Source organism: Tursiops truncatus, chromosome 1, assembly GCF_011762595.2.
Source record: "Tursiops truncatus isolate mTurTru1 chromosome 1, mTurTru1.mat.Y, whole genome shotgun sequence".
NCBI classification, from domain to species: domain Eukaryota; kingdom Metazoa; phylum Chordata; class Mammalia; order Artiodactyla; family Delphinidae; genus Tursiops; species Tursiops truncatus.
In genome coordinates this window covers 72,733,245-72,752,732 of record NC_047034.1, presented here as the reverse complement: position 1 = coordinate 72,752,732, position 19,488 = coordinate 72,733,245, and the positions used below count along the sequence as shown (strand labels likewise).

Here is a 19,488-nt window from a genome sequence, read left to right as displayed (position 1 = left end):
GGTTGGCCTGTCAGGGAGGCGTCTCTATGAGGCCTGACTGGAAGGAGACAGGACTCTAGACACCCCTTTCAGTGAAGGGAGCAGAGAAAGGTGGTCGCCAGAGGGGCTGGGGGGCGAGGCAGGGTCTTTGCAAACATGGATAATGGAGCATGTTTGTTTCCTGGTGGGAGGTGTCCACCGGGAGAGAGACGGCAGTAGAGGAGAAGGGGCGTGGCTGCAGGGGTGTTGCCCTCCAGAAGGTGAGACAGTGCCAGCCCCAGAGCCAGACCCTTCTGAGAAGGTAACAGAGGGATGGCAGGGAGGGCGGGGCTGGGGGGCCGTGGTTTGGGTGGTGAGAGGATGAGGGACCTCCCATCCAGTTGCTTCCAGTTTTCTCCTGATGAAGAGGCAGGTTCATTGGGTGGGCAGAGGGTGGGAGTATGGAGGGTTTGAAGAGAGGAAGGGGTGAGGTGTTGTCTCACCAGGGGCTTACCATGGGATTGTGGCATGTCCATTTGAGAACAGGGGCCGCATGTGTTCTCAGGTAGCGGTCAGCGGGGAGTGGGGTAAGCAGCGAAGCGGCAGGCGTGCAGATCCGTGGGTGTAACCAGGGCGGGGGATTTTCCAGGTGTGGACGGTGGAGCAAGGGAAGCCAGCGTGGGTTGAGGGCTGCAGGATTGTAGTCTTTCTGTCTCCACCCAGTCCTGCTGCCAGAGTAACCATTTCCACCTCTTTCTCCCCTAAGAAGTGCCCGCAGGGGCCTCCCGGGCTAAGCAGTGCTGGGCTTCTGCGCCTCTAGGTACAGACCAGCACCTCCCTCCCTCCTGCCTTCCTGTTCCGTGAACCTCTTGTCTTTGGTTGACTCAGGACCTCCCCGAGAGAAAGGAGAAAGTGGAGGAAGCCCCAAAAGTCAGCTGAAGCCTGTGTCTGCACAGGGGCTGTTGCTGCGCTGTCTCCAGATCTGCTTGGAGAGACGCAACATGTGAACCAGTGAAACGAATACTACTGTGCCTGAGTGGTACCTTTTCTTTTTCTCCCTAGGGTTTGGAGAAGACCTCTGGTCAAGGATTTGCTAGAACCACTGGTGAGATCCTGAGCTGCCATCTGTTCCCAGGACATGTCTTTGCAGCTCCTGATTCACTTCTCCCAGCCTCCCTTCCAGCTTTGTCCCACGCTGACCCCTCAGTGTAGGAAATATCCCTTTTTATTCCTCTAGGATGCTTTCTTTTAATTAATTAACTTATTTATTAATTTTTATTTTTTGGGGGGGCTGCATTGGGTCTTCATAGCTGCACGAGGGCTTTCTCTAGTTGCAGTGCACGGGCTTCTCATTGCAGTGGCTTCTCTTGCTGCGGAGCACGGGCTCTAGGCACATGGGCTTCAATAGTTGTGGCTCGCGGGCTCTAGAGCGCAGGCTCAGTAGTTGTGGCGCACAGGCTTAGTTGCTCCGCGGCATGTGGGATCTTCCCGGACCAGGGGTTGAACCCGTGTCCCCTTCATTGGCAGGCGGGTTCTTAACCACTGCGCCACCAGGGAAGCCTCCTTAGGATGCTTTCTTGATTAAAGAATGTCATCCAGCAAACCCTCCCCATCCAGCTGAGGATGTGGAGGCCGAGACCCAGAAGGATGTAGCTTCACTTCCCATCTCATCCTGCCCCTGAGGGTGGGGCCAGGGCCTTCTGGGGGGCAGGTGGGGTACGGTCCTCTGAGACAGCCCTGGTGCCTCCAGAACACAACCTTCTGCTTTCCAGCTTGTACACAGCTCGTTCCTAAAGCTTCCGTTGACCCCTGTAAGACAGAGAAACCGAGGACAAGCATCTTTGCAGTTCCCATGGAAATGAGGTGAGCGGAGGTGTAGAGAGGCCGCCGGCAAAGGACAACAGTAAACGTCTGCTCAGTCCCTAGAGGGTGGCGGCAAGGATGGTACTGGGGAGGGGGATAAAGTTTTCAGGAACTCCTGCGTCAGACCCAGGCTCTAAGGCTGTGACCCACAGTGACTTACACAGTCTGTCTCCATTTCTGTACAGTGATGGCCTGTGACTCTCCCCTACCCTGGATGCCGTGAGATCGGCATGTCCACCACATCTTCTGCTTTAACGGCAGACACCATTCTTAGTGTCCGTGATGCCAGACTATTCTGTTTGACTTGAAATGCTATAGGATGTATGTTTTTTGTTTCGTTTTTCTAAATGGCAGGTCTGCCTTTCTAACCATGTGTGACTTAGGCGATAGAGTTAGTGGAGTGGTGGGATGAGGTGTGGCATGTGCTTAAACACAGGGAGGAGTGGTTTGGGCATTGCAGACGTGTCCTGCATTGTGGACGGTACAAACTTGCATCCCTTGAGGTTCATGAATCATCAGGCAGGCCCAAGGTCAGCCCAGTGAGGGCTTTTGCCCATCTCTCTCTGTGGAGTTCCCTGGTATGTTTTTATTTCCCTCTGCCTCTCCCCTTCCCCAAACTCTCCAACCCCTGTGTCCCCTGGCGTGGTGCTCCCTTTGCTCTGCGTTATGATTACCTGGGCACTTGTCTTGTTGCCACCCTGGGCGGGGCGGTGCACAGCCCTCTTGTCAGGGTGACTCTCCTGCCCAGCATCCTCCAGGACAGGTGTTGGTTGAATCACTCCTGTGTTCACTCCCTTCCCTTTGTTCCCTGTTCTTCCTGCAGAGGGTCCTTCTTGGCGCTGCTCTTGAGGGAATGCTTCCGAGACCTGGGCTGGCTGGCCACCATCCACAGCGTCGGTGGGGACGTGGGGCTGTTGGTGACCAGTATTGTCCCTCAGACCCCCTTCTTCTGGGCCATGCATGTCACGGAGGTACAGGCTTGTTGGGGGTCCTCTTGGGCTTCGGTGCCACCTCGTGGGGCCCTGCTGGGGTCAGCGAGCTGAGGGGGGCCCATCAGTGGTGGGCATCCAGAGTGGCCGCACTCTGATCCCTGGTCCCACGTCATACCTTCAGTTCCCTTGGGGTGGATCAGCGGTGCTGCTGTAACAGGTGACACCTGCAGAGACAGACGTGCCATGTGGGGCAGGCAGCGAGGCCCGTGGCATTTGTACCGTCCACAGACGCTGCACCAGAACATGCAGGCGCTGTTCAGAGCCCTGGCCGAGGCAGAGGAGCAGCAGCCCTACCTGCACGACTCGGCTGTGCGGCGCGGGACCCGCTGTCTGGCCGAGTACCAGCTGGGTGATTATGGATGGGCCTGGAACAGGTGTGTACCAGGCAGGGCTGGAGGTTTGCTTCTCCATTCTCTGGACTCTTGTTTCTTTGCTGCTGCTTCCTCTCTCAAGATACCTCTCCTCTGATCCCCTCTCCATCCAAGGTGGGGAACAGCGTAGGAAACTCCCATCCCTCTTAGCCCAGACCTTCAAGCCCTCTCCGTGAGGACTGCTGTGCGTGCCACCAGGTGAGATGAGCCTCCTCTCCCTCCCTCTGGCCAGGTGCTGGGTGCTGGACCGAGTGGACTCCTGGGCTGTTGTCACGTTCATCGATTTCGGCCAGTCGGCCACCATCCCAGTGCAATCCCTGCGCAGCCTGGATAGTGACGATTTCTGGACCATCCCCCCCCTGGCTCAGCCATTCATGCTGGAGAAAGGTAAGGTGCCCTCCACCCTTCTGAGCACTCGGAGACAGGAGGTGCTGTGCGCGCCTCCGGGACCTCGGCGGGAATGGGATGCCTGCCCTTCAGCCTCTATTCTTTTGATCTCACCCCGGGTTTTCGGCATCTGCCCCTTGCAAAGCTGCTTCTTGAGAACTGTTTTTCACACCTGGTCTCTCTGAGCAACAAGATCTGGAAAGGAACCTCAGGTGCCGCCCGAAGGCTGAGTTGTCTGGGTGGAGTGAGGGGAGGGCAAGCCTCCCGGTCTCGCTTCTGCCAGAGTGGCTCAGCTTCCATCTGTTTCACGTACATTGAGTTTTGCTTAAGATTTCTTTAGAGAAGCATTCTGTGTAGAAGAAAACTGGAATTTGGAGACCAACGATAGGGGTTAGAGCATTGGGACTCAGCATCTCCCCCAATGTGCTGTTTGTTACTTTATTTTTTTCTTTTCTTTTTCAAATTGAAGTATAGTTGATTTACAGTATTGTGTTAGTTTCAGGTCTACAGCAAAATGATTCATTTATACATATATATATTTTTTTCAGATTCTTTTCCATTAGAGGTTATTACAAGATGTTGACTATAGTTCCTGTGCTATACAGTAAATCTTTATTGTTTATCTATTTTATGTATAATGGTGTGTATCTATTAATCCCATACTCCTAATTTATCCCTCCCCTCCCCACTTCCCCGTTGGTAACCATAAGTTTGTTTTCTATGTCTGTGAGTCTGTTTCTGTTTTGTAAATAAGTTCATTTGTATTATTTTTAACATTCCACATATAAGTGATATATTTGTCTTTCTCTGTCTGACTTAACTTCACTTGGTATGATAATCTCTAGGTCCATCCATGTGGCTGCAAATGGCATTATTTCATTCTTTTTTGTGGCTTCTTTATCCATTCATCTGTTGATGGACATTTAGGTTACTTCCATGTCTTGGCTTTTGTAAATAGTGGTGCTATGAACATTGGGGTGCATGTATCTTTTTGAATCGGAGTTTTTGTCATTTCCGGATATATGCCCAGGAGTGGGATTGCAGGATCATATGGTAACTCTATTTTTAGTTTTTTAAGGAACCTCCATACTGTTTTCCATAGTGGCTGTACCAATTTACATTCCCACCAACAGTGTAGGAGGGTTTCCTTTTCTCCACACCCTCTCCAGCATTTATTATTTGTGAACTTGGTGAAGATGGCCATTCTGACTGGTGTGAGGTGATAACTCATTGTGGTTTTGATTTGCATTTCTCTAATAATTGTCGATGTTGAGCATCTTTTCATGTGCCTGTTGGCCATCTGTATGTCTTTTTTTTTTTTAATTTATTATTTTGGCTGCGTTGGGTCTTTGTTGCTGCGCGTGGGCTTTGTCTAGTTGTGGCGAGCAGGGGCTACTCTTCGTTGTGGTGTGCCGGCTTCTCATTGCGGTGGCTTCTCTTGTTGCAGAGCACGGGCTCTAGGCACACTGGCTTCAGTAGTTGTGGTGCACCGGCTCAGTAGTTGTGGCTCACGGGTTCTAGTGCACAAGCTCAGTAGTTGTGGCACACGGGCTTAGTTGCTCCGCGGCATGTGGGATCTTCCCAGACCAGGGATTGAACTCGTGTGCCCTGCGCTGGCAGGCAGATTCTTAACCACTGCGCCACCAGGGAAGTCCTGTATGTCTTCTTTGGAGAAATGTCTATTTAGATCTTCTGCCCATTTTTGATAGGGTTGTTGTTTTTTTGATATTGAGCTGTATGAGCTGTTTGTATATTTTGGAAATTAACCCCTTGTTGGTCGCATCATTTGTAAATAATTTCTGCCAGTCCATCGGTTGTCTTTTCGTTCTGTGTATGGTTTCCTTTGCTGTGCAGAAGCTTTTAAAGTTTCATTAGGTTCCATTTGTTTATTTTTGCTTTTATTTTTCTTGCCTTGGGAGACTGATCTAAGAAAATATTGCTACGATTTATGACAGAATGTTTTGCCCGTGTTCTCTTCTAGAAGTTTTATGGTGTCATGCCTTATGTTCAAGTCTTTAAACCATTTTGAGTTTATTTTTGTATATAGTGTGAGGTGTTTGTTACTGTAGATCCAGGCACCGGTGGAGCCTCAGTTTCTACACCCTTGAAACGGAGAGGCCCCTTCTTTGCTCTGCCCCTTCTCGAGACTGGGGTTTAGGTGAGATGTGAAAGAGTGAAAGAATGCTCTGGGGGCTGAGGAGGAGAAGTGGATGTGAAGAAATACACATACAACACAAAATAAGATGGAAAAGCACCTCCCCAAAGTGCAGGGCCAAGCCTCCCTGCTAGGCTGATGGGCGCCACCCAGAGGTCACCTTGGGTCATTGCATGGAGAGGGCCCCTGCCTCTCGGCCTGGGGAGTAATACCAGCAGACAGGACCTGGGAGCTTCTGGTGGGCTGAACCTGACTGCTTGGCTGTTGGAGGGTGGCCCAGAGTAAGGAGCCCCTGCCCCCAAAGAGCAGCTCCCAGCCTGTCAGAGGGGCCAGAGTGTGCAGGCCAGATATGTGGGTTCTCAGCTCTTGTGTGGACTTTGAGATGACCCCGAGGCCAGGTGGGCAGGTGTACAATTTTTCTCCCTTTATGCATGAGGAAAGGAAGCCTCAGGAAAATGAAAGGGACTTCTTCACGTTTCGTAGCAAGAAAATGGCATAGCTGGGGGTGGAACTGAGGTCTGACCCTTGATATGAGCCAGTTTCATGCATACAGACAGTCCCAGTTTGGCGGGGTGGCGGGAGCTGAGTAAGGGCAGATGTCCTGGAGAAAGGTGAGTGTCTGACCAGCGTTCTCCCCTGCCTTGTCCTAGCAGGTAGGAATGTGCACTCGTCATGGTAAAAAGGCTCTCTGCCTTTTAACCTCCATCCCTCCAGCCAGAACTCTCAGAGCAGAGTTGAATGAACAGTTTTCTGTCTCCAGAATTTCCATTAGGGAATGTAAAATCCCAGATCCCTGTAATTATTTTAACAACAATAATGCCTCCTTTTACTTGCTCTTACTTTGCCCTCCCCTTCTCCTCCCTCTGCAGTGCTTATTATCTCACGATATCCTGGCAGCAGGGAATGAGTACTAACTAGCAGAGACTTGTCTGCAAGACCTGGTCTGCAGCCAGAACACTTCCCTGCAGCCCCGGCTTCTCACTTTCCTCCCTTGCTCCTTCTGCCTGACCAAGTGCCACCAAGGTTTTGTTGTTGTGTTTTGTTTTACAGATATTTGGAGTTCATGTCAGGTTATCCATCGCATCCTCAAAGGGAAAATCACTGGTGCTTTGAACTTGGAGGTAACTGCTGGGTATCTACTGTTCCCCTCCTCTACCTCCCAAGGTCTCAGCTGCAGGCCCTGGCCTCGGCCTGGATGCTGCGGGTTTACCTGTCATTCCCTTAGAGGAAACAAACTGAAGTTGTCCAGGGGGTGTTGGGTGGACCACCTGGGGGCAGTCCTGCCTTCCCAATCAGATTTTCTCTTTCTCTTCCAGTTGCACATCCTGAAGTTTGAAGAGTTTAAATAACATGGCTACAATCGGCACGTTTCTTCTCTTGTCTAGATTCAGCCTGCTCTGCCCTTTCACTCTTGAGGCCTTGGGGGTGAAAAAGGCCACAGCGGTGCCCAGGATTGATTGGATTCCCCTTTGCCTTTCCCCCAGCTCACTTCTCAATTTGTCATGTGCCTTCCGTCCCCCAGCTCAGTGTGAACATTTGAACCAAACATGGGAAGCTCCCATGAGGTTGAAAGTCTGATGTAGCCGTTGTATTCTTTCCTGTGTCTCTTCTTTGTACCCTCAGAGCATGATATAAGTTGCCCTGACAGATTCTGGAGAATGGAGGGGCCCACGCTTTAATTTTCCTGGCATTCTGTCATAGAATCAGGTAGGGAGCACTTAAACATTGATGCATCGCCTTGGTGAATAAATGTTGGCATGCTTCACGTTTGGGGTGATTGATTCCTCTGTCTAGCCACCCCTCCCCAGTGCTGCCCTCTAAAACTGAAGCAGCGAGACTGGGAAGCTGTCGTGTGCCGGCCGTGCGGACACTGCCTGGGATATAGATGCACACTTGCATACGGTGTAAGTTTTGTGTCCTTTCTCTTTGCCTTCTTAGAACATTGGTTCAGGGTGAGGTGGCCTTGATTTTATTTATTTATTTTTCTAATGCTGTGTAACTTCATTAGCAGCCTAATGTAAGGTTATGAAAGGGACTGTTAGGCTTGACAAGAAAAGTGGAAGACTTTCTTTAGAGTTGGTGTTTATATAGCTATAGCGCACAGGAGCTGGTGCTTCCCTTTACATCAGGTGAATGTGGATCCCATTATTTCCTTAAATAATTTGATTAGAGCCAAGCTATTTAAATAATTTTATTTGTTTCATCCTTTGGTAGATGAGAAAAATACATTACAAAATACATTATACTGAGGACAGATCACAGTACACATTACTAAAAACACAATCTACTTTCCAGCCAGGGCTGGTGATAAGTTCAGAAGAAAGCCTCGGAGGCCTTGAAACCAGATTTCAGCTTCATGAAATGAGTTTCCCCCTTGGGTCCCCTCTTTATCTCCACCTCAGCATAAATTAGCACCCTGTATCAGGTGGGTGTGGTGGGGTAGGAGCAGCATTGAGTGGGACTGGTGAACTCTCCGTCCACCTGAAGCAGCAAAACATTAAAATCCCTTAAAAGGGGGAGAAACGACCAATGTTAAAATTGCTGTGTCAAACAAAGCATTACAGAACTCTGGCATCTTACAGGTTCCCAGATGGCTGTCCTAAGTCTGGGCTTTCTGAGATGAGTGTCTTCACTTAGCCATCCCTGGCCTCTGGCGTTTGTCACCATCCAGTCTGTAGGCAGAGTAGGTCCAAAGAGGCTGCCTCTGCCTCAAGGCAAGCTCACTGACCAGGAGAGGCAGGCAGCGCATACCACATGCAAACAGTATGCCTGTACTTTTAAATAAGCAGGAACAGACATGGCACCTACGGTTCAGCTCAGCAGACTCCCCTCCCCAGCAGTTCTCAGAGCCTGAGGTAAGGACACAGGTATACAGACCAACCCCCTCAAAGCTGACTCTTTGCAGTAGGACCCACCTTATGAGTGCCTTAAAAGAATCCAGTCTCCAAGCCACATGGCTCCTCTTTGATAAGACCAGATGAAGCAAGAGACGGGAGGGCGGAACAAGGGAGCTACCATCACCCTTCAGTGCCCCTTGCTGGGAGGGAGGGGAACCAGTGAACACTGGAGTGTTAGCTACGTAGCAAGTTGCTGAGACCAGAAAGGTCACATACATGCTTGAGACTCTGCCCCCAACCCTACTCAGTTCATTTTAAAGTAGTTCTGTGAATCAGCCTCTTAGGCCTCCTTGTTATTTTTTTCTTAGAAACTTGAAAACATCTGTGACTAGAAAAGTAGTCCTAAGAATTAAGGTCATCATTTCAGCCTACTACTTTGTGGTTCAGCAGGCCAGGCTCTGCATTCCCAGGGGTACAAGTGCTGGTCACTCCAGAGGCCTTCAGGGGCGAGCCAGGTGCGTGCTTCAGCTCCACCTTTCTCTTGCTTTAGCAGCGAAGCACAGCCCCTCATAGCTACCAAAGCCATGGAGGACTTGGTGCCCCTCCCCCACTGCTCAAGTAGTTCAGGAGTGGGGGTGGGGTGGGACGTGGGGATAAAAATAAAGATGAGTCAAGACCAGCATCTTCAAATTAACAAACTGTAATTGTTTTCCCAAAGATACATTTTTTTTCATACACATCCATCATACACTGTAACCAAAAAAAGCAGTGTACATGAAATAAGAGAAAATAAATTAAAAATCCATAGCATAGGTAAGGAGGCTCTAGTCTGGAGCACAGCTGAGTTTCCAGCAATATAAGGAGGCTCGAAAGTTTCTTTTATAAGAATGCCTGCTAGCAAGGGTTCCAGCCAGGTGGTTGGTTGGTCTGTAAGTCAGTCTTGAGTACTTGAAACAGTTCTGTGTTTTTTTTTTCCTTAGCGTTTAGAATAGCCATCATTGTCCTGCAATAGGCAGAGCTATCACGTCCAGGAAAAATGAGGGGGGGAACCACAGAGGCAGCGTGAGATCCAAATACAGCATTCAAAGGTAATTGGTCCAGTGGTGCCTGGGGAAGGAAGAAGGGGATGGCACTCCCGGGTTAGCCATCTTCCTTCGGGGGTGTGTACCAGCCTGCAAAGAAACCGAAGAAAACAGTGAGGTGGAGGCTGATGTCCACCCTCCCGGCCCCAGTCACTGAAGACATCTCCAGGGTCAAAGGTGGAAAGAGTCTAGAAAGGGCTCCCCAGTGCAGGGAGAAGGTGTACGGGAAGGTAAGAAACTGCCTACCTGGAGATTATAAGGAAAGGGAGAATGATGCGCCCAACCTGAGATGACAGCAGAGTGAGATGAGCTTTCTCACAGGGTGGTGGGGAAGAGGGGCAGCACTGAGTCTACCGGCGCTATGGACCGCTGGTGCTTTACTGGAGAAGAGGTGGCGGACGTTAGCCTCTACCTCACTGACTTCTTTGGAGAACAGGGGCAGGTGCTGTGTTAATGGGTGGTAAACGCTCGGAAACCAAAAGGGGTTCTTGCTGTTTGGCTGGAAGTGGAAACCTCAGGTTTGGCAAAAGTCCGAACCTCGAGTTGTGGCGCCAGCCTCACCGTTTTTTTCGTGGATCTGCACCAAGGACTTGTAGGACTGCTGTGCTCTTGTCAGGCTGTATTGAGACTGGGGAGAGGAAGCCACTAAATCAGGCCACCAAGCTGTGGCCCTGTTGCCACCCAGGAGTCCCAGCTCCCAGCGCCATGCTCTGCTGACACACCAAATACCTTCCACCTGGGAGGTCCCCTCAGGGCACAATCCCCTAGCTTTCCCTTTCCAGACCTGCACCCTCCCCGAAGTCCTAGGCTGCCCCTCAGACCAAGGCCCTGCTCCTGTTCCCACTGCGGCCATCCCAGGACCACTCATCCGATGCTGCCAGCCCACAGATTTTACCCTCTCAGTCCCTAAAGGAAGGCCGCCTTGGCCTCCTCGTGGCCTAAAGCGCGTATGTCTCCAGCCAGTCCCACCAGGCCCAGGTCCAGGTTCCTTACTTTGTTGGCTCCAAACTGCACTCGTGCTTTTCCCTTCACCAGTGTGGCACTGATCTGCATGATCACTGACTCTATTGAGTAGGCACTGCTCCAGCCCTAAGTAACAGGGACAAAGCAAACAAGTCAGGAGAGTTTCCAGAGAAACCTTATGCTTGTTCTCCAGAGAGCAGCTGCACCTATAGAAGGGCCCCTGCCCTTCACTCCCAGAATGGCCATCACCTGTTTGCCCAGGTCAGTGGGTACAGGCCCTGCGAGGCAGAATGAAAGGGCCACGTTGTGCCCATCGCCCAACCCGGGGGTGGGGGTGGGGGGGAGGGTGGTTAAAGCTCAGCCTAGCCCCGCCCAGGCCAGCCAGGCCAAGAATGAGAGGCAGGCTCACCTGCTTGGTGAGAAGTTCCATGCAGATGGCACCTCCGCCCAGAACATACCTGTAGAAGAAAGGTTAGTCAGCTGTGACTGGCAAAAGCTCCCTACCCTTCCTCACCCTCTGCGCTTACTGAGCTACTCACCCTCCGGACAGGACTGGAGACACAACCCTGACAAACGGCGGGTCAAAGGGAAAGTTATCCTAAGAGAGACAGAGGCAACGATCAGGGAGGGGAGGCCAGTGCCCTCTGCAACACTGTAAGATGGAGAAGGAAGCCTAGGCCAGGGACGGACTTGAAAGGAAGACCTTACTTTAAAAGAAAAGTTTAGTAGGATGAAGTCAGCTCCTTCCTTCTCTTTGAGGATCTGGAGATCGTTGTGCAAAGCGCTGTCCTGGTCAACTCTAGGAAGCAACGAGTTCGGGCTCAGCTCCAGGTCCAGCTCAGGAGCCTCAAGGCTCCCACCAACCCTGGGCGAGCAGCAGAGGGCCAAGCCACTGCCCACACCCGCTCCCTGGGACGGCCCCGGAGACTCCCACCACAGTGGCTCCACTCACTACTCAACTTCTTTTCTAATCCCACAGTCCCCACTCACTTGAGGAGTTTGACGTTCCAATCATACAGACTGTCATTCACGAGTTCGACTGCATAGTTTCCTGGAAGGAGGGAAGAAGATGGGTGTCATTAGATGATGGTCCAAGTGGCAAGTGGTCCCTGATGCAGATCCCTCTCCCATGCTGAGAGAAAAAAAGGTCAAAGGCTCCAGGTTCACCCCAGACAGACATGCATCCAATCTAAGCCACTGGAGTGGGGGTGTTCCGTCCTTGGCCTGAAAACTTCCTAAGCATCCGTGCATCTGCTGCCACCATCATGTCCTTCTTTATGAGCTCATGTTCAGACCCCTCTCTGAGGCAAACTCACCGCCTTTGAAACTCTGTGATCGGTATATATCCCTGAGCTCCTTCATCAGCCGGTCAGTAGCCTGCACCGAGCCAGACACTGCACCCTACAAGGGAGGGATGGAGGAGAGAACATCTCACGGCCATGTGCTTAGCAACACCGTACTAGACCTCAGGAGCAGTCTGGCAGCCAGGATTTAGGCAAGGATGAGGCACACCCATAACCCACCCAAAGTGGATTCTGTTCCCCAGACTGATACTCAATGCCTACCACCTCCCAGCCAGCACCAGCCGACCCCTTGGCCCAGCTTCTCCCTAGAGGGCACGTACATTTAAGTAATCTTGCCTCTGGTTCTTTTTAATTTTCTCTAGTATGGCCAAGTTTTCTTTTCCGATGCCGTCATCTTCAGATTTCTTACCCTCAGCTGGCTCTTCTTCTTTCATTTCATAGTGATCTAGGTCTTCTGTGTCCTGGGGGAGGTGTGGGGTGGGAGTGGGATAGAGGAGGAAAGAAACCAACACACGTTGTGGAGAGGGGCCATCGCCTTCCCAGTCCCACTTGACCTAGAGCTGCAGGTCAAGGAACAGTAGTCTATCTGGCAGGCTAATGAGTAAAATACCCTTTCCACTGCTGCAAGACTCCCAGTCCCATTCCCTCCACACTCTAAAGGCTGTGGCAAATCTCTCCTCCTATTCAATTCTCAAGCGGCAGAGCTGCGTAGGGGCCTAGGGAAACCGAGCAGGCTCAGCTCTCTTGTTCCCCAGACCTACCCTGCTCCAACCATCCCTAAAGCTCTCCCTTGGCAGCAGAAACTCTTCCTTAATTCCTAGAATGACTTTGGCCTGATGCTGTGACTCAAAGCTCATGTTTCATCAGGTGACTTTTGTACCCAGGAGTTCCCAGGACTCCAGGTCTAAAGGAGAAAGCTGGATCAGAAATCTCCTGCCTTCCCAAGTGCTGGGCCTGATGAGGTATGCAGAGGTACCCAGTGCCAAGGTGGAAATAAGGAAGGAGGTCCAGAAAGGCAGATGGTAGAGGTCAAGAACAGAATTAGTCCCTATTTGCCCTGCTCTAAGTGAGGAAGTAGCTCACTGTACATGGGGGAGGAGCCTATAGCCAGGATTCAGCCCCTCTCAGTCAGACTTGGGAGGGCTGTCTGCTGTCTGAGAGGAGAATGTTTCAGGTATCCCCAGCCCTTTGTGAGGCTTAAGACCCTGACAGAGTTACAGAAGTTGCAGAACCTGGGATGTTAATTCAGTGCAGAGAAACAAAGTGATCAGTGACCTCACTCTAGCAAGATATGTTAATACTAACCTCCTAATTATTACATTAATTGTTGATATCTACTGAATGTTTAATTATATGTCAGGTACCATACTAGATGCTATACACACTAGCTCATTTAATTCTTATAACCACCATGCCATTATTCTATCATTACCCCGATTTTACAGATGAGGAAGCTGAGATCTAGGTGAGGTTGTTATTATGCCCAAAGTCATACACCTCTTAATAGAGCTAAGATGTGAATCAAATTCTGTCTCACTCTGAAGTTCAAGTTCTTAACCATTATGCTATATTCTGCAAAATTATGTTTTTAGAAAATAGATAAATTATTTAGCATTTATCATGTACTGAATGGAGCATTTTACATGCAATCCCTTATTTAATCTTAAAGACAACCCTATGTAGTAGCTGTTATAATCACATTTTATAAATAAGCAAAACTGCAGCTTAGTGAGAGTAGGTACAATTCCCCAATTAAGAGAGTTAGGAGATACAGGATGCCAGCTCAGGTCTGACTACAAAGCCATCTGCGATTAACTTCTTGACTGTTCAGTGTAAACAGATTTGCACTTAACTGTCTTCAGTGGTTGGATATGGGTGCCCTGTCTCTTCCTCTACTATACTGCTGTTCCTCCAGGTCAGTAAATCTGTCTTTATTTCCTTTGGTATTTTTCTCTCCCCAGGTCTAGACTGGAGCTCTGTACACAGCGGGGACTCAATGCTGCTGACAGAAAGAGCTTCCTACCAGTGCCGCCTTGGGTGGAAGCCTACCTCAGGCATCTCTTCATCTTCATCTTCCGAAGATACATCTTCCTGTGTACACTGCAGTGGGGAGGGAAAAGAGGGAGATCAGACCCCGGTGATTTCCTAGAATGCAGCCTCTGACCTACTCCCCTGAGCCTCTGGGTCTGGAAGCTGTGCGCCTGGCCATAATGCTACCAGCCTCTCCATCAGCCAGAACTGAGTGGAAGCAACAGCCTAGGGAATGACTTCACTACCGGCCCATTATTCCTCTACCACCATATGCCAAAGAATAAAAGAGAAGCACAATAGCTGTTTCTGTCACCTAACTCACAAATCCCAGTTTTACCTCAAGAACCCCTCCTTTACTAAATCATCTCTAGACTGATACTGCATTCTTGGATCTTAACAAGGGACCTTGGTCCCCAATGGCTACCTACTGCTAATGATAAAAATCCCCCCATGAGGGATGATCCTACCCAGAAGAGTGAGTTTTGATCAGAGAGGTGAAGCTACTAGTGCCCCATTTAGCTAGATTCCCATCTGGAGAAGAGGCCAAGAGTCACGATATGTGTACGTGTTTGGAGTAGGACTGGAGAGAAACTACTGCAGGTTCATCTGAAGTAACATGCATTTTTTGAGTGCTATCTGTGGGGCAACTCTGCATAACAGGGTCCAAAGCCCCTCCGTTGCTCACCTGCTCTGCTGGCAAGGGCTGATCCAGCATCTCCACATCTGGATGCTGAGGGAGGTTATAGAGTTTACACAGGTCGGAGATGATCCTCTTCAGATGCTGCAATAGCTGGGGGTAGGGGACCACAGTGACATCAAACACTCCTTCCCCACCCCAATCTGGACAGGTACATGGGTGAGCTCTTGTCTCAGCCCCCAAACTGGTACCTAGTTCTCTAAAACTCAGACCATACGGCCAGGGGGAGGAGCTTAGGGGACGAACCCTGGGACTGGTGCAAGACTCTCCCTCTGGCTTTAGGAAGCAACTCCCCTAAGACGTCTGCCTCAAATGTACAGGCTACTGCACCACCCACTTTCCAGAGGCATCTTTCACAGGATGTTTTCATGGCATGGGTGTCACAGGAGGAAAATGCACTCCCACCTCAACACCCTGGCCCCCTCACCAAAGTATTCCCTTTCTTTATGTCCACCAGCCTCTCCAAGACAGCAGCCAAGTTAGGGTCATCGGACTCCACTGACCAGATGGGGGGCACAGCAGGGTATGACTCCTAAGGGGAAAAGAGCAGGGAGAGCAGTCAAGATGGGAGACTGGGGAAAGCTAGATTTTGCCTGCCTTCCACGCACCAAGACTTCTAGTCCCTTTGCTCTCCACCGTCCCCCCGCCCCTCTCCCCCCAAACACACACATACAAGCCCAGCGCAGCAGGTCATTATCTAACCAAGCAGCTTCCCAACAAATCCCAGACCAGGAGAAAAAGTCCCTAGGAGGACCCTTTCCAAGAAGCCGGGTCCCTTTCGTTATTTTCTCAAGAGTAAACATCAGAGAAAGCAGCAGAGCCAAACCCTGCTAACAGTGAGGGAGACTTCCTATCTCCTGTGCTGTCTCTACAAGTTCCAGACCTGAAGTTCTCCCACACTCAACAGAGGCCCCTGACCCTCCTTAACCAGTTGAGGAAGGGATCACCTCATCACAATCACACTGACAGAAAAAAAAGCAAAGACCACAGATTACTTTCATTTTAGCTGGGGAAGGAGGGATTAGAAACTAGATGTCTCCAGAACCTAAACGTAAAAGGGTAGCAGGAAGAATCTTCCCACCTCACTCCCAACAGAATCCCTCAAAGGCCACTTCTCCCCACCTCTCCCTTGGGAAACTGCCACCCTCTCAGTCCAGGCGTAGGCTGTAGGGCTCCACATGGCAGGCTGGGAGAAAGAAACCTACGCTACTAACATTCCCAGCATTCCTGAGCCACCGGTGCCAAATGCAGCCTGACCAGACTCCCCCTCCGCCCAAACCAAGGGGGCCAGTTCAGGCCAAGTCTTCTTTATAGGGGCCACCGAGAGTCTGACTGAAAATCTTCTAACTAACCTCCTTCCAGGGACAAAGACAGTAGATGGCCTCTGGCAACTGGGAAGGCAGCTAGAAGGGGGCAAACCTACCCTTAAGGAATTGGAAGCATAATTCAGGTACCAAATCGACCCCTGAAGTTTCCACATATGCCGAGGAAACCTTATCCTCTTCTACCCGGGGTCTTAACTCTGCCATGGCTCTAATCCTCAATGCTGGAGGAAAACAAATTATCAAAGATGCTCAACTCTTCAGCTCACGGAACCACACCGAGTCCTTCAATCTCAACTTTTTAGTACGAAAAAAGACGGGAGAGGAAAATGGAACACACGAGTTTTGGGGGCAGGGGGGACCATCCAACCCAAGCTGAGGCTTGCCTCATCAAACCTTGACCTGGTTTGATGGAAGAAAGGGATAGAAAACAAGAACCATGTAAATTGAATTCAGGCCCCAAAGTGCCACACAGTTCACAAGTCTGTCTTTCCCCAGACTACTCCCATTTGCAGTGTGCCTGCCTGGATTAAGTACTGTCTCCTGGCTTGCTATCCAGTGCTCCCAGCAGGGCGAGAACACTATCACACCAGGTGGTATCAATCACTGTAAGTGCTATACCATGCGGTATCAGGCATTCCCAGATTATCAGAGGCCAGCCCTCTTCACAGGATGTTTGAGGGCAGCCTAGGCAGGAGAGGTAAGGTGTCTCCTAGTCCTGCATGCCTAGGATGGAATGATGTTCACTGAGAGAAAAGGAACTGTTACCCCCCAGAATAAATGGGATAGCCCTTGCACATCACCATCATTAGCAGGAAAGGCAACAACCCAGGGCAACTGGAGATATCCATAGAGAACAGGAGGAGAGTGGCAGCTACCAGCTGGGGCAAAAGGAGGAGAGTTAGAGGTTACACCAGAATAAAAGGGAATCCAAAGGAGAGGAAAAAGAGGAGTCACTAAACTGCACACCATCACTTGGTAAAATTCAGAGAGCAAAGAGGAGTGGAATGAGAGATGCCTTCGCAGGGATCTCACAGGTGGCAACGTCCTAAATCAAAGGTACTACTGAGAAAGGGGCATCACTGAAACCTGCAGAGTTCCAAGCCAGGTCCTTCCAGCTAAGGTCAATGCAGAGACCTGGAATCTGAAGATGATAGTGGTGGGGAGAGGAGCATTCCCAGGGGTCAAGGTTAAGTCGTGAAGTAGCCAAAATGAGCCAAAATCATGAACCTTGGGATGTGGTGGGTTAGTGAAAAGGGGTAGTCGAGGCGCCATATGTCGGGGTGTCCCTGACCATGAAGAGTAGAGATTCTGGGTGCACAGCAGAAACAAATGTAACCTGGAGAAAAGGAGTCGAGCCCCGAGAGGGGATTCGACCTCCCAGGTCTTTCGAGAGCAAAAAGCTGTGTGGGGTGATCCTGAGTCCCAGACAAGAGCCCCCCTGAGACGCGCACGCGAGGGTATCCTCACCGTGATGTTGCAGTGGATGCGGACGGGATCTCCAGGCACCGACCCCCGTGGGGGGAGATGCGGTCCGGGCGCGGCCCCCGCCCCGGCCCCTCCGGCCCCAGCCAGCAGGAACTCGCAGCTCAGCTCGTCCAGGCAGGCGCTGGCAATGCGGAAGCGCTCGTGGCCGCGGTGGAAGATGGACTCGAGCAGCTTCAGCTCCCGCCTCAGGCAGGGCCCCGGCCCCGGGCCCCCTCCCGGGCCGCCCCCGGCCCCCGGCGCCGCCCCCTGGCCCCCCAGCTGCTGCCCCGGCCCCGGCTGCTGCTGCCCCTGCGGCTGCGGCTGCTGCATCCTCCGCTCCGCTCCGCTCCGGGGCCGGCGGGCCGGGAGCCTCCGGCCTCCGCTCCGGGCTCCGCCGCCGCCGCCGCCGCCGCCGCCGCGGTCCGCACTTCCTGATCCCCCCTTCGCCAAGATGGCGCCGCCGCCACCTCCGGGACAGGGCCCCCCCCCTCCGCTCTCCGGCCCCCCCAGCCGCCGGAAGCCGCGCGCCCCTCCTCCTCCTCCTCGGCGGCCCCGCCTCCGTCCCCCCTCACGTGACCTCGCTGCTCTGACCTCCCTCACGTGACACCTCTCTCTTTCCCGCCCCCTTGTTCTCCCCTGCCACCCTCCACATGTGACCGGGGGCTTCGGGCTCGCAGCTTTCAGCGCCTCAGTGCGTGTTTACGTACGGCGTACGTGCGTGCGAGCCACGGGTCTCGCCGCCTCTCCCCTCTCACGTGACCCGGCGCCGCGTGCTCCCAGGGGCTACCTGCGCGGGACCCTGTTTCCTGCTTTGGGCCCCTCTTCCCTCGCCCTGAGCTGCTGTGAAGGTGCCGGGCGCTAGGTGGGCAGAAAAGAAAGTGGGAGAGCTGCGGACGACGCTGTACCGTATTTATCCTGCGCTCACACGCCTGTCCTCGGCGCAGGGTCCCTGGTGCTTTGCCCCCTTGGGGACACACTGAAATGAGGGGCGTGTGATTGGGGAAGGAACCAGGGACCCAGTTACAGGAGGCTTGGGTTATCGGACGTTCCGTGACCGTGGATTAACCACCTTCCCTCACTTTCCTCATCTGTACGATGACTTTGATGAGGATAATAATGCTTGCCTCGCCTGCTCCCAAGGATTGGATGCGAGGAGATCACGAAGGGATCGGTGGTCAATTAATGTACGACGGGTAGACGATAGCTCACTCTTCGCGCTTATCAGATTCCTTGGGTCTGGACGAGGTGGGTGGAGAGGGACGACACGGGCTTCCTCTGCCGGGTCTTGAAAGGAGAGCAGCACTAGTCTAAACCACTAACCAGGCAATAAGATGAAAGGAGACCACAATCCCAGTCCCAAGTCTCACCGGCTAACACCTTGTCGCAGTGGTCCTGGCATTGCCGGGAGTGCGCGGCAGTGCCTCCGGGACCTCGCTAGGTGGCACTATCACAAAGGACAAAGCTGGCTGAGGTTCCTCTGCCAAGGGCTGGTGTTAGCCCGTGGTAGGGCCTGATGGATTCTACCGAGCCAACTCGGCGCTTGAGAAGCTGGCCGGATTGCCACCTTCTCCTTTCACTTGGACTGAAATGAGTTAGCCTTTGTCGGAAGCTGACTGTGCACCTCGGTTCTTTGTGCTGGGCTATTCATTTATATTGTCAGTGGCGGTTGATAAAGGCCTTTGACTAAGCTGGGCTCTGGGTATTCAAAGATGATTGAGATGTGTTCCTGGTCCTCCTGGGGCTATTTATCTCCTTTGGGGAGGCTGAACAGTTAGCTACATGTCACCTCTGTGTCTCAATGTGCAAGTTGGGGGCATAAAAGGCTGTGGTAAGAATTCCCGTTAATTGAACTATATTCAGTATCTTGTAATAACCTATAATAGAAAATAATCTGAAAAAGATATATATTGATATATATCTGAATCACTTTGCTGTATACCCAAAACTAACACAGTATTGTAAATCAATTAACATCAATTTAAAAAGAATTCCCGTTTACTGAGCACTTCCTGAGTCAGGGTATCCTGCAAATATTTCTAACCCACCCCCCCACCCCACC

The 19,488-nt window shown here is 51.6% G+C and overlaps 2 protein-coding genes across 14 annotated transcripts in view; one reads left to right on the top strand and one right to left on the bottom strand.

Moving 5' to 3' along the window:
* Positions 1-14,332, top strand: part of TDRD10 (tudor domain containing 10) — a 100,357-nt gene extending 86,025 nt beyond the window's left edge. For 8 of the 12 annotated variants that reach the window (XM_019919456.3, XM_019919454.3, XM_033858117.2 and 5 more), the window contains 7 exons: positions 1,021-1,063; positions 1,731-1,821; positions 2,645-2,792; positions 3,042-3,187; positions 3,417-3,571; positions 6,777-6,847; positions 7,043-7,491. In XM_019919456.3, the coding sequence (XP_019775015.1) occupies positions 1,021-1,063; positions 1,731-1,821; positions 2,645-2,792; positions 3,042-3,187; positions 3,417-3,571; positions 6,777-6,847; positions 7,043-7,075 (687 nt within the window). In that variant the 3' untranslated portion in view covers positions 7,076-7,491. Of the gene's footprint in view, positions 1-1,020; positions 1,064-1,730; positions 1,822-2,644; positions 2,793-3,041; positions 3,188-3,416; positions 3,572-6,776; positions 6,848-7,042; positions 7,492-7,520; positions 7,631-13,873 lie in introns of those variants that run through there. The other 4 variants (XR_012332812.1, XM_073806977.1, XM_073806976.1 and 1 more) reach the window with 4 other exon arrangements.
* UBE2Q1 (ubiquitin conjugating enzyme E2 Q1) lies at positions 9,248-17,886 on the bottom strand. Of its 2 annotated transcripts, none has more exons than XM_033858094.2 (13): positions 17,433-17,886; positions 15,068-15,172; positions 14,629-14,733; positions 13,962-14,012; positions 12,233-12,373; positions 11,925-12,009; positions 11,599-11,659; positions 11,317-11,407; positions 11,148-11,206; positions 11,018-11,066; positions 10,639-10,734; positions 10,183-10,273; positions 9,248-9,735 (listed from the first exon to the last, which is right to left on the bottom strand). In XM_033858094.2, the coding sequence occupies exons 1-13, from the start codon at positions 17,757-17,759 to the stop codon at positions 9,704-9,706; spliced, it is 1,293 nt and encodes a 430-aa protein (XP_033713985.1). In that variant the 5' UTR covers positions 17,760-17,886; the 3' UTR covers positions 9,248-9,703. The 2 variants fall into 2 exon arrangements, with proteins under 2 accessions (XP_033713985.1, XP_033713992.1); XM_033858101.2 differs by having other exon boundaries at positions 10,207-10,273; positions 17,433-17,885.
* Between the last annotated feature and the right edge of the window lie 1,602 nt (positions 17,887-19,488).